Source organism: Lates calcarifer, linkage group LG15, assembly GCF_001640805.2.
Source record: "Lates calcarifer isolate ASB-BC8 linkage group LG15, TLL_Latcal_v3, whole genome shotgun sequence".
Lineage (NCBI taxonomy): Eukaryota > Metazoa > Chordata > Actinopteri > Centropomidae > Lates > Lates calcarifer.
The window spans coordinates 6438017-6450815 of NC_066847.1; the positions used below are offsets into that span (position 1 = coordinate 6438017).

At 40.2% G+C, this 12799-nt stretch overlaps 2 protein-coding genes across 2 annotated transcripts; both read right to left on the reverse strand.

Moving 5' to 3' along the window:
* Positions 1 to 106: 106 nt before the first annotated feature.
* Positions 107 to 6370, reverse strand: vsig10l (V-set and immunoglobulin domain containing 10 like). Its single transcript, XM_018699958.2, has 12 exons — positions 5400 to 6370; positions 4837 to 5166; positions 3848 to 4120; positions 3491 to 3751; positions 3003 to 3248; positions 2619 to 2900; positions 1714 to 1806; positions 1018 to 1242; positions 816 to 938; positions 683 to 723; positions 412 to 498; positions 107 to 323 (listed from the first exon to the last, which is right to left on the reverse strand). The coding sequence occupies exons 1-12, from the start codon at positions 5470 to 5472 to the stop codon at positions 249 to 251; spliced, it is 2109 nt and encodes a 702-aa protein (XP_018555474.1). The 5' UTR covers positions 5473 to 6370; the 3' UTR covers positions 107 to 248.
* A 139-nt stretch (positions 6371 to 6509) lies between these two features.
* etfb (electron transfer flavoprotein subunit beta) lies at positions 6510 to 12119 on the reverse strand. Its single transcript, XM_018699966.2, has 7 exons — positions 11957 to 12119; positions 10262 to 10420; positions 9421 to 9579; positions 9223 to 9285; positions 8300 to 8458; positions 7880 to 8095; positions 6510 to 7147 (listed from the first exon to the last, which is right to left on the reverse strand). Exons 1-6 carry the CDS (start codon positions 12008 to 12010, stop codon positions 7925 to 7927), a joined length of 765 nt encoding a protein of 254 aa, XP_018555482.1. The 5' UTR covers positions 12011 to 12119; the 3' UTR covers positions 6510 to 7147; positions 7880 to 7924.
* Between the last annotated feature and the right edge of the window lie 680 nt (positions 12120 to 12799).

The following is a 12799-nucleotide window of genomic DNA, read 5'->3' on the forward strand; positions in this document are numbered from 1 at the left end:
GTTGTGTTTTAAATGAAATATTGAGAATTTTCCTGAATAATAAGCTAAATATATGTAAAGACATAACTTAAACTTAGATTTATTATCAATAAATATTGTTACAAAATAGAGATTTAAACCAGTTTATGACATTAATCCTTGTTTCAGTTAAAATAATACAAATATAGACAATTTCAGATTAAAATAAAACAGAAAAATAATGAATGTTACATAAAATTAGTATACACATATAAAATAAATGTTATGGTTTAGACCGTTGTAGCGACTCTGACAGGCTGTGGAGGGACAAATGTGGGGAGAGCCACTGATCTATCAGAGGGAGTCTGAAAGAAAACAGACACACCATTTCATTTACTGTATATCAACAAAAAGAGGCAATCTCCCACCCATATGTTTTACTAGAAAGAGTACCTGATGTAATCTGTTGTAATCAGGGGGAGACTTCAGCCCCCCTGTCAGCAAGTTATGGGGAGTTGAATCAGGTTGGGCTGTTATTGCCTGTTGAGTCAGAGAGAAAGAAGCTTAAATAATGAAAGTAATAGATATGTAATTCATTGTGGTATGGTCTATATCTTACACTCCACAAGGTCTCCATCAACTGTAACTATTCACTGATCTGTTGGTATTGAAGCTACCCAGATAAATTCCTTAACATTTACTGTGTCGGTCAAGTGATTCTAACCTTCTCGACTGCTCTGGACACTGGATATCTTGTTTGCCGGCCTACAAAACACAGAGGAAAAAAGAATGCAAAGAAAATATGTCACCATGTTGAAGGATTTGATTCAGACTTGGTGCTGAGCAAGTATACTTACTACTTTTGTTCTTGTTGCAGTAGACACAGAGGTAGATGAAGCCACCGAGCAGGAGCAGGAAGAGAAGGCTGCAGGGGATTCCAGCTGCAATGCCAGCAATGGCAGGACCACTCAGCCCTCCACCTAGTATCAGACAGATGGTAACCAATGATTTTACAACTGTAGCATCATCCCGCACATTCAGTCCAACTACGTGCCATACCTGGACCAAGTATCTGGACCTCAGATGGTTTTCCTTCAGTTATACGAGCTTTGGGGACGACCCGAAACCGGTATGTCGAGTCAGGATCAAGGTTAAAGACGTCCGCACTCCGAGCAGAGCCAGGTTTCAGCTGAATGGTGCGATATTTGTTTGAGCTGCCTCTAATTTGGCTGCCATTATGATTTTCACTGGGAAGGTTGGGTCCTTTCATCTGGATATCAAACCCTTTGGAAAAGCAAAAGCAATTCTGTTTTGTATGATACTAGCATCAAAGTTGACCAGTGATCAGACCAAATAGTGGCACCAGATGTCAAGATATCACTGATCAAAGTTACAGGCCTGTTTGATTAGGAAAAATTGTTATTTTATGTGCATACAAACTGTCAGAGAAGGAGACATAACAAAAACTGACATTTGCTTCTCACAGTACTTTTGTTCTTAAAATAATTTTTCCCAAAACACAGCGCTGCTCAGTTAGCGGCTTCACACATTACATAATATTTACACCCCTATCCTCTGAGCACAGTTTCTGTTTTCAACATTGTGTTGACAGTCTTCCCAGAAAAGTTTTGCTGACATGTACAAATTCAAAATAAGAAGGGTGGGTTTGTGTGTGGTGTTGAAAGATTTTCCTGTGAAGAGAAACCAGCCTGGATCTTTCCAGAGCTGCCTTTCCTGATTCAGTTACTGCTTTACCTGTGACAACAGAGGCAGGCGGGACCTCCCAGGTTAACGTGACGACAGTTCGAGCTTGATTAGGGAACAATCTGAAATCTGAGATCGACGGTCCTGGAGAGAGTGGGATTGTAGGGGGGGGGTCAAGAGTGGGCAGGGGAGGAGCGTGAGGGTATACCAAGACTGGAGAGCTTTTGTTTCAAGAAAAAAAACCAATCTCAGGTATTAGTCAACTCTCTGTCTGAAGGTCCATTCTTTTCACTCTGGCAATGCAACAAAATCCTCGCAGTATTTACAGACGGACACAAACAATCACTGCACTCTACTGTGTGGCAGTGGTGGAAGAAGTAACTTTTTACTATTAAGTTAAAAAAAAATTCTTAAGATTAAATATCGACAAAACACAACAATATCAAGAAAAGCGGGTATAATCAATATGTTTCCATATTTCAAATAGATATGAAAATAAAAGGAGAAAAGTGTAAGTTGATATTGAAAAGAAGGGCAGTATTATTTCAGTATCAGCTTAATTAATTTCTTAATTAACTAGTTCAAAGTTTGGTCTACAAAATGTCCAGTGAAGAATACCCATCTCATTGTCCTAAGGTCTAAGTTGACATCTTCAAGCTTGTTCTGTCCAGTCTAAAACCCTAAGATTACTAAGACATTAAATAAAGGAAGGCAGGAAATACTTAGAAGTGAGAGGCTGAAACTAGGGATCTTATTATTTTTTATATATTTTTTTATCATTAAAATAGCCTTTTTTTCTGTCAGTCTACTAATTGATGGGGGCTACATATATGTAGTCTATACATATATGAATGATAATTACTGTAACACAAAATAACTGTTGTCAATGAACAAGTCCTTCAAAATAGTATTTAACAGCAGTTGTTTATTAAGTAGTCGGTACAGCAGTACTTTACCTCGCAGCTGTATCTCCCGTCTCCGGCTGCCCAGGGGGTTTAGGCAGGTGCAGGCGTACTTTTGGAGGAGAAAGCTGCTGACATTGTAATAACGAATCTCAAGTTGTGTGGTGTTGTTGCTGATCTGGTAAGTTGACCCACTGATGACAGCCTCGCTGCCTTTGGACCAGGACACCACAGCCTCAGGTGAGGCCTCACTGACACATTGGATAGTGACCACTATTTTGCCCTCACCTAAGTCAAATGTGGTTCTCACAGCTGGGAGGAAGTCGACTGGACTACCTAGGACAGATAAGGTTTTGAGGAAGTTTCAATTTTTGAACAACAGTTTGTTGATAATTTACAAACCCTTGACTGAGAATCCACAAAACATCTAAAACTTACTTGCAGTAACGTTGCACTGATTCTGTTCAACTGGGTGGACTGCCACACATGTGATAGTTTTCCTGTTTAAGTTATCTGAGGTAGTGACTGTCAGGTTGAAGTTCCCTGCTCCACTGCTGGTATTGCTTAGTGCTGGGAAAGACAGCCAGGCTAGTGGGGTTCCACCCCACCACAGACAGTGATACTGCAGGCCAGTGTTCCTATTTACCGACTGTACAGAGCATACTGGGTTGCCCGACGGCCTCTCTGTTCCAAGAGAAAATTAAAGTCTAGTTATTCATGTTTGGGTGTAGATTTACATAAATTATTTACATAAACATGAAAAAAGTCAGGCGAGAACAGTTAATTTATAAATCCTAGGTGCAAAGATGACAGAAGATTTTGTAATGAAAACACTGAAACAAAGTACAGTAATATGGGGACACGCAAAATGATGAATTCAATCACATAGATACACTGAACAGATTAAACTCATGCTTCTCACACACCGTAAACATTTAAAGTCATGTTCTTCTGGCGCTGTTCTTTAGTCTGCCCATTGAGAACCATGCATGTGTAATTGCCTCCTTGACTGGTCTGTACATTTGTTAGATTTAGGACTCCATCGTGGGAAAGGTTCTCACCACCGAAGACCCACACAGCGGTCGGCTGTGGGAGTCCTTCAGCCTGGCAGAAGAGACTCAGAGAGTCCCCTGATAAATAGAAAGGCCGATCTGGACGGGCCTCAAGTATCGGCTCATCTGGTCCATCTGTAAAACACCACAAAGATTAGAGAGGAGAGTTGAGGAGAGAAAATGCTGCTTGTTGCACTTAAGAATAAAGTCAATTAAAGTTATTAATCTTACACAGCACAGTGACATTCATGTCAGTTTCCACAGTGCTGAAGGGGTTCTCCAGTTTCACTGTGTACTGCCCTGTGTCGCTTCGCTTTGGTCTGCGGACCACAAGGCTGTTTTGCTCCACCGAGTAGCGTGAGTCTGTTTTTATCTCTTTCGCATTGAAGAACCACATCTGTTGCTCAACATCTCCTTGCGACATGACGTATTGCAGGGTGAAGTCGTCAATTCCCTCTTTGACAGGATCCGGCTGCAGGTGCAGCTCCACATTCTGGATGTTGTCTGTAAAAGAAAAGATGAAGGGATGGTGGAACAGGAGGATGAGGTGCTAAACTTATAATGGTTATCCCGTCTTTTTTAGGGTTTTTTTCCACAAATGCACCAATGTCAATTATAACATTTTCTTGGTGCCTTGAAGAATTCCTGTAGCACAATTTTGCTTGTCATGACCACATTATACAGTGCAGAGGCAATGACGTATCAGCAGCCCCAGAGCAGGGAAGGAGCCTTGGTTCCACACCCTCCACCACCCTGCCGCCCAAAAATATATTTCAAGCATTAAATCGTATATACAGTCAAAAATTAAGATTACATACTAAACATGTTGCAGCTAAAGTGATGCTTGACTCAAATTTTGACTCTACATAATTTTTCAGAGCAGTCCATCTACACTTTAGGAGGTTGGGTTGCTTTTATAAACACAGTCATTTGCTCTGGGGACCTTTTTCTCCAACCATTTATTTAATCCAACCTATAGATGCTTCAAGTCCGCACAGTTCAGACAAACAATTTCAAACTCACCATTTTAATCTACCATCACTTTTTAATAGTGAATGCAGTGATATAAACTGTGGAACAAGCAGATAAAAAAAAACATGTGATGGCAACAGTGAAGAAAATTCAAGTTAATACCATATCAGTTGGTTTAAACAGCCATTAAATCCTCACCCTACTACAATAGCACATCTCTAAATCAGAAAGCTCAGTCAGGTACTCACCAAAGACTAACAGAGTGAAATAGGTCACAGCTGTACCCAATCCAGACTTGGTCATTTTCATGGTGTAGTTACTGGTGTAGTTACGCGTCACATTTACAAAGGTAAGGGATCCATCTTTCCTCATCCTCAGCACCTGCCTGTAGTTTGGGGCTATGTCTGGGGGAGAACTGGAGTCAATAGTCCATGTGACAACAGGTAAATTTTCCTTAAACCAGGTAACCGTTGGGTCAGGGGCACCACTGAAGGACACAGCCAGAGTCACTGTGCTGCCAGCTGCAGCCTTCACCAAAGTAGGAACAACAGGAGAAACCACCAGTTCACAGTGGGCACCTGTGAGAATGAAGTTTAGAAAGGAAATATTTATTTTTTAAAGGGATTGGCAAGGGATAATCTTATGCTTTAAGTGTGTGTCTATTCCTTTCAAAATAAGCATAAATAAGTCATCAGGCACGAAAGTTACTGAGCAGACGTTTGCTGACTGGCCTTTACCTCTAAATTGTGTGGGCACAGCAAAGAAGCATCACGCTTGAAAACTGAAACATGTAATTTGGTTTTAACCTTACCTTGAAAAGAAAAGCTGAGTAAAATGACCAAAAAAACTGCATTTAGTCTCCAAAATTCATCCATCCACGTCATTTCAGTAAAACAGGGCGACAGCAAAGAAGCTCACAAAATCAAAAAAGCACCTTCTAACAAAATAAAGTCCGCAGATTTTTCAGTTATATTTTCAGCACTTAAAACCGCAGACGAAGAAACGTCCTTGTGGTCTTGTACAACAGTGACTGTGCCACCTGTGTCTCCTCTTGTGCGCCCTCGAGCTGGAGCTGACAGCAGTGCGCGTGAATAGCTCACCTGTGCTGAGTCAATGCCTTGATTGTACACGTGAGGCCACGCCCCTCATCTGATTACACATAACAGTACCTACTTTATGTGTTTTGTTAGCAAGCCAGTGTTGCTCCAGTTGACAGTGTGTCACGTTAAATGTCTGTGGAGATTCAATGTGTTGATAATGCTTTATCTTGATGGTTCGTTATCGCCTAATCTTTTTCTAGAAAGAGCCATGAAACGTGGTGCTAAGAGACAAAGTTCTGACAGTTTTAATGTAGTTAGTCCAATAAATTGTGTTATCACTGACTTCCAGATACATTTCCATGATGGAAATTGCTCCATTTAAACACCAAGCTAACTTCTATTTCACTGTACCATTTTTCCAAATGACTGTTTTATGTCATAAATTAAATCAAACTGGGAGGAGGGTGTTGCTTCAATCTCAATGACCAGATAACCGATCAACTTTCTGAAATAATCTGAATAATCATGTATTGGATTTGAATTATATTGAATTATTTCACATTTTCACACATAAACCAGTTTGTTACCCATTTGTAGGTGTTGACTGCTACTACATTGGTAATTACATAGTGTGGTAAAGTTGAGTGTTTAAAGTTAGGATTTTTGGGGACAATAAAAGGTGATTTTGAGTGCCAATCATCATTATTCTCTCATTTACAGAAACACCAGCATCTATCCAGGGGATCTGGAGTGTGTGCTGTGTTATACATGTTCTGTTTTTGCAGACTTTCTGTACCTATGGTGGATTTTTGGTGGAAGACAAACACTTCAAAGAGTTCAAGGAAAAAGAAATGCCAAATGCAGTCACAAGTGTACCATACTTGGATATGAAAAAGACTGGCTATTTTATTGTCAAGATAATGTTCTGTACAATTAACAGAGATCTGAGGCGCTTATGGTAAAATTCAGATTTATATGGTCACCTTCCCTTCACACTGAGAGACACCGTCTGGGCAGAGGACTGTACTACACACATTACCAGCAGACGAGATGCTAACCTTGGAGGACAGAATCATCTCAACATGTTTGGGTCCATATTTACATATATCATTTACAAAAAACTGCACCTCCTTACATGTGAGACAACAGATATACAAGATTAAACAGCTGAGTCAAGTGTTTGGTTGGTGAAATGCATCGTACTGGTGGTATTAGTGTACAGTGCAATACAAACAGCAGCATGGGTGAAAGGAGGTTTCTGGGTTTAAAATATTGCATAATAGCTACGTGTCTAATGTTGTATCAGTAGCCTATGATAGGATGCACATAAAAGACATGATCCTTTTGGAGTTGTCTAGGTCTGCTGCAGGACAGTGTTTCTCAGTATTCCTCCTCTCCTGTCAGTACCTCCCTGCATATCCTCAGGAGTCACAGTCTTAAACAGAGGGATTAGGCCGATACATGAGCTAGTCCTCTGGGTGCGCTTATGTAATGTGGTCCAGTTGTTCATTTAAGAGTCCTGCAGGGAGAGCAGAGAATGTAGATATGTAATTCAAGACAAGAGTTGCAATTAAAATCTTTAATTAGTTTTGCTTCCGTCACCACAAAACACATAATACCCTTTGTCAGAGCAATTAATTAGTTTTATGCAACCAAGAGATGGTGATATGAAAAGGATATTAATATTCCAAGCAAACAATTCTATCATTCATCACAAGAGGTAACTTTCCTGCATACACATGCTTGAAATGTATCAAGTCATAATCAAGAGGTAGGTTTATCAAGAATAATTAATTTTTGGTATACAGTGTTTCCACTGCCCCGTTTCCTAGAAAGTCTGAAAATAAAAGTTGGCCCATTTCCCAGACAAAAATATATAAATATTATGAATACTTAATGTTATGATATTTAAAAAGGATTTTTGGCTCCCAAATTATTCCAAGTAATGGAATTCATAAGATAGGTTGTTACTAGAGATCCTACAGAAGAAGCTGAAATACTGAGCCAATATATATCATCCAACATCTAACAAGACATCTAAAGCTATCACCTTGAGCTCTGAAAACTTGACAATTTATAGACTAAACTACGTAATCAGAAAACAATCAACAGATTAGTGGTTAAATAAATGATTGTCAATTGTAGCCCTAGCTGAAATAATCCTTACAAATCATTACAAATTGTTTAACTAATATACATATTTCAGTAAGGGTAGTTCATAAAAATCCAGTTTGTTTACAGTGATACTCACCCTTCTGCTCGGTTCTGTGCTCCCCTGCTTACACTCCTAATGCCTCTATATCCTCCCTGTCTCCTTCAGTTTGCCCACCAGGTCGTCCACTGTCTCCACCTTCATCCCGGCCTGCCTCTGTGGGGGCTCGTCCACTCTCAACACCTCCAACCGTGATGTGAGGTCCACGCCCAAGTCTGCAGGCTTCACGTTAGCTATCTTCTTCTTCTTGGCTTTCTGAAAGGAAACACAGGATAAGGGTAATGTAAAAAGTCTGTTATACTTAAAAGTATCTTAACTGTGTTTTTGAAGCACTTTGTTTTTAAAAAAGTACTCGTCATTCCAACAACTAGGAATGCAGTTAAAACTACACAAATCCAATTGATTTTCATGCCTTATTCTTATATCTTGTGTTTCTGACCACAATCCCCTGCAACCTACCATGATGTTAGGCAGAGTGGCATATCTGGGGGTGTTGAGTCGAAGGTCTGCGGTCACCACCGCTGGTGTGTTGATCTTAATAGTCTCCAGGCCACCGTCAATTTCTCTCACGACTTTGACCTTGTCGCCTTCCAATGACACCTCTGATGCAAAAGTGCCCTGAATATAAAGATACAGCACAGATTCAGAAAACTGGGCACTCAAATATTATGAACTAATGTTAAATAACGGTTAAAACTGTCCAGCTGGAAAACAGGGGACATTTTCTTACATCATTTCTAACCTTGTGATGTAAAGAGCAAACAAAACTGGTGTGTGTTTACTTGAGATCATGAGGCAGTTGTCATTGTGTCCCATCTGCTGGCTAGCCTGTGTAACTACAACTTAAATTGTGGATAATCCAGAATAAATGTGTCTTTAAAATATATTTATTTAAAATATATTATTGACAATAAAATGCATTACTAGTGATAATATGCAAGAAAGACATAAATAAAAAACAGAACAGAAAGAGCAGTTAAAATGTCTGGATTTACACTATAACCTGTGCATCAGGTTCCTCAACCCGTAGACTGTGACATAACATGTTAAAAGGCTCCATCTATTGGTCAGCCAGTGGAACTTCACAAGCTGTCCAAGCGCCCTTTAACCTGCTTTGCTGATGTGTGCAGGTTCATTGTAGCGCTTACTGACTCAAACTTGTCTCCTCTGACCTTGATAAGGAAGTCTGGACAGGGGCAAAGCATGATATGCCACACTTGTAAAGACCAAAAGAAAAAACAGCTACTGACGTGATCTGACTTGGACTAAAATAATGCTTTTAAGTAAGATCACTGTCACTTTTGGGCTTATGTTTTGGGACAGGTAGACTAAGTTCTATTTAGAATGACTCATTCAAAGACTGTGTTAAAGTTAGAACTCACCTGAGGCCAGTCCAGTAAGGCTGCTGTCATCTGGCCAGTCTGATTGCAGTCATCATCGATGGCCTAGGAAGGCAACACGAGTTGTTAAATGAAGGTAACAGCAGCGCAAGACCTGAGTGATCCTCAAGAGTGCAAGAGCAGAAAGTGTGATGTGATTTTAAATGAGGATATTAAGTGAAATTAATTCTGATCTTTAACCTGTTTGCCAAGGATGATAAGTTGTGCGTCCTCCTTCTTGGCCAGAGCAGCCAGGATCTTGGAGACCTGCAGGGGTCCCAAGGTTTCATAGTCTTTCCCAGCCACTTCCACATGAATGCCACGGTCTGCCCCCATGGCAAGAGCAGTGCGGATGGTCTCCTGAGTAAAGGGGGAAATAAGTGTTAAAGAACTTGTCTTAGGGGGGAAAATTTAAATAATTGGATGGTGCTGCTGCCTAGGTACAACTTGTTGCCAAACCCAAGAGAACTAGAACACATTGTGTTAAGGCCTAAAATTCACATGTATCTCAGTATCAGTAACGGCTTTGTCAGTGCATAAAATTTCCTTTCTCATGTTGTCTTGCCTCTGAAATTTGCCCTGATAATTCTAGACATTCTAGACATGAAATCCAGGTTATGTCACTGGTTCCTGTACTTATTCTCAATTTATATACATGGGATTCAAATATAATAAATACAATTTATTTAAATGAAAAATGTAAGAAAAAATGTAATTAGTACAGTATATAATGATAACATAAGTATATAATCAAATCTGCAACACAAGCAAATGACACAATAAGAAAAATAATTTTTACCCAGATGCACTGCATGGTAATGCAAGGTATGATACTTGATTTCAAATATTATTCTACAGTTGTTTATATACATAGAATTTATCTTTTAATGAGTATTTGCAACATTATATCAGTACCTAATTATAGCACAATTCTACTAGAAACAACCCCTCCAAAACTATGCAATCTGGCACACCATACTACATTTCCCCAGGATATTGGTTAACAAGGCAGGGGTGCAGAGTCTGGCCCCATCACACCCACCTGTGCTTGCTGTGGCCCGCAGCTGACAGCCACAACCTCCTTAATAAGCTTCTTCTCCTTCAGCTTGACCGCCTCCTCTACAGCGATCTCACAGAAGGGGTTCATTGAGTGCTTAACACCATCCGTCACCACACCAGTGTTGTCTGGCTTCACACGAATCTGTGGAGGAGCGAGACGGCAGGACAGATTCACTACGGGGGTGCCAGATGACAAACAATCCAGACAACTTGGATTCTAGGGCAAACTGTCAAGACACAATGAGAGCCTCACACAGAAAGTGAGCCACCACAGTACAAAAGTGAAAAGGCAAGACATCTTGTGATGCATATTTAAACAGGAGCTGGAAAATATGTCTTTTCATTTTTGGAGTAGGTGTCATCTCCTCTTTTATTGCTCTGCATTGCTTTATTATCAGAAAATGATAGGGAAGAACTTCCCTTCAGGGTCCCTAAAGCATGTAATCTGGATCTACGTTGGGTGTTAAGAACCATACAACTGTGTGATACTCTATATAGCCAGACGTATGACAACCAAACAACATGTTTGGGTGTTAGCACAGAAGTGCTACTACAACAGCCTCCACTTTTTCAACAAGATTTAAGAACCTTGCCACAGGGCTTTGATCCCACTCAGTCACAAGAGCACTCATGAAGTCTGGTGCTGGCTTGGGCGATAAGGCCTGGCTCACAGCTCACGTTCCAATTTGACCTGGCTTTATGCTTGGGGATACTGTCAGGCTGAAGCAATGAATGGTCTTCGCCCACACTGTTGCCTCGTCTCTGCTTTCATTATATGCTGTGACTTTAAGATTTCCCTGAAACAGAACAAAGGGATCTAGCCAAAAACCATGACAACCACAACAACCACAAACTAAACATGCACAAGTATATAAACAGAGGTGTCCATATACTTACCTGCACCATGGGACTGTTCATACACAAAATACTCAGAATTTAAAAGATCTATTCTTGCAGTAACCGATCCACATCGCCACACGAAGACTATAAATAATCTTCCATATAAATTAGCTAATATTGCAAATGACACAATCTGATATAGCATAAAACATAACAAGCAAATCACAAAAAAAAATTAAAGGGTAATTTTCTTTATATTTTGATCTTCTGTCTGATAGATGTGTCAGTATTGACACTGTAGAGATCCTGCTGAGGGCAGCTGAAGCAGGAGTGTTCTTGCTGTTACATGTAACAGCTGCAAGCAGGTATCGATTATGGTATTGTGCTTCAACTACAGGGGACATAAAGGGGAAAGAAGCACCTTGAGAATACATTAACTGTGCGACTGCACCGCACAACATGTCCTACAGACTAATTTAAGACAGGAAAGAGCCCCAAAGCTGATTCTAAGAGGGACACATCAATGGCTCAGTCGAACATTGTTACCCAACTTGAAAACATCAGCACTAACAGTAGAAAGTCATACACTGCAGCTCTGCTAACTATAATTTTAATTATTCATCATGCTACGACTTGAAAATGAATTTAGCTGCAGATTGACAGGTTATTTGTCAAATATGTGAACTGCTGAGTGGTGTGTTAGCTCTTGTACCACAGCCAGCTGGCGTTAGCACGCTGACGTTAGCTAGCAGAACATAGAAAGTCAAGTGAGTGAGCACAGGTAAAAAAAAAATCTATATATATCGTAAATAAACCAGTCGAAACAGTAGAAGCATACCTTAACTGCGTAGTCAATGACACGCTTAACTCCAACGAGAACACGGCCAGACATTGTGGATGAAACGTTGAAGTATGCTGCAAAGGAAAGCTAACGTAACACTGTCACCGCAATGAACCTTCACCCAAGGAGGAGAGGTCGGAATTATTTTAGGGTGATTCCAGGGGAGGTTGCTAAGGGGACCGCCTACCATTCTGGCCAATGAGGAGCTACTTAAAAAGCACGCACTCTATTCTGACTGGCCGAGACGCTGTTAAAGGCGTTGTTAAATTCAACACAAGTCCGTTGATACCCCTGTTTCAGTCGGAGAGCAAATGTCAACAAAAACTTGTTTAGGATATTTGATAGACAGCCTTTAATCCCGTTTAGTGCACGATATTGATGTCCTAATTGCCTATACTGTTCTAAAGCTAAAAAATTACAATACATTTACCTGTGAATAATATGGTGCTTCGCGCATCTGTGTCGTAAACAAAACCCAGCGAAGAAACGTTCCGCTTTATTTGGGGTAAAGTTCACGTCAAATGGTATACACAGTTTACAGTTAATACACCGAGGTAAAATGAATGCAGTCTAGTACAAAAGTCCTGCAACAAATCCTACGTTCATGAAGGCTATAATGTTCTGATTTTGCAGCCTCCAAAATGAAGAAAACCACCATAAAGTTGAACCAGCACCTCTTTAAAGGTTACAGTGCACACTATAGCCTTCATGGAAGCCATTTATTGCCAGATTATTGTAGACTGCATTACTTTTGGTGCACCTAGTAAACTACAAACGAAGTCTAATGAGGGTCAAGTCACTTGACCCTTAAATGATACATGGCAAGTTACACTTAAGCAT

Bases quoted from the DNA above. Each gene is read 5' to 3' on its own strand.
- vsig10l (XM_018699958.2), bottom strand. From the start codon at position 5,472: ATGACGTGGATGGATGAATTTTGGAGACTAAATGCAGTTTTTTTGGTC. The intron at 3,752-3,847 runs GTAAGATTAATA...GGTGTTTTACAG, and splicing joins CATGAATGTCACTGTGCTGT to ATGGACCAGATGAGCCGATA. The intron at 3,249-3,490 runs GTGTGTGAGAAG...CTCTTGGAACAG, and splicing joins CATGACTTTAAATGTTTACG to AGAGGCCGTCGGGCAACCCA.
- etfb (XM_018699966.2), bottom strand. From the start codon at position 12,010: ATGTCTGGCCGTGTTCTCGTTGGAGTTAAGCGTGTCATTGACTACGCA. The intron at 9,286-9,420 runs GTTAAAGATCAG...TTGCCTTCCTAG, and splicing joins TTATCATCCTTGGCAAACAG to GCCATCGATGATGACTGCAA. The intron at 8,096-8,299 runs GTAGGTTGCAGG...GTTTCCTTTCAG, and splicing joins CCACTCTGCCTAACATCATG to AAAGCCAAGAAGAAGAAGAT.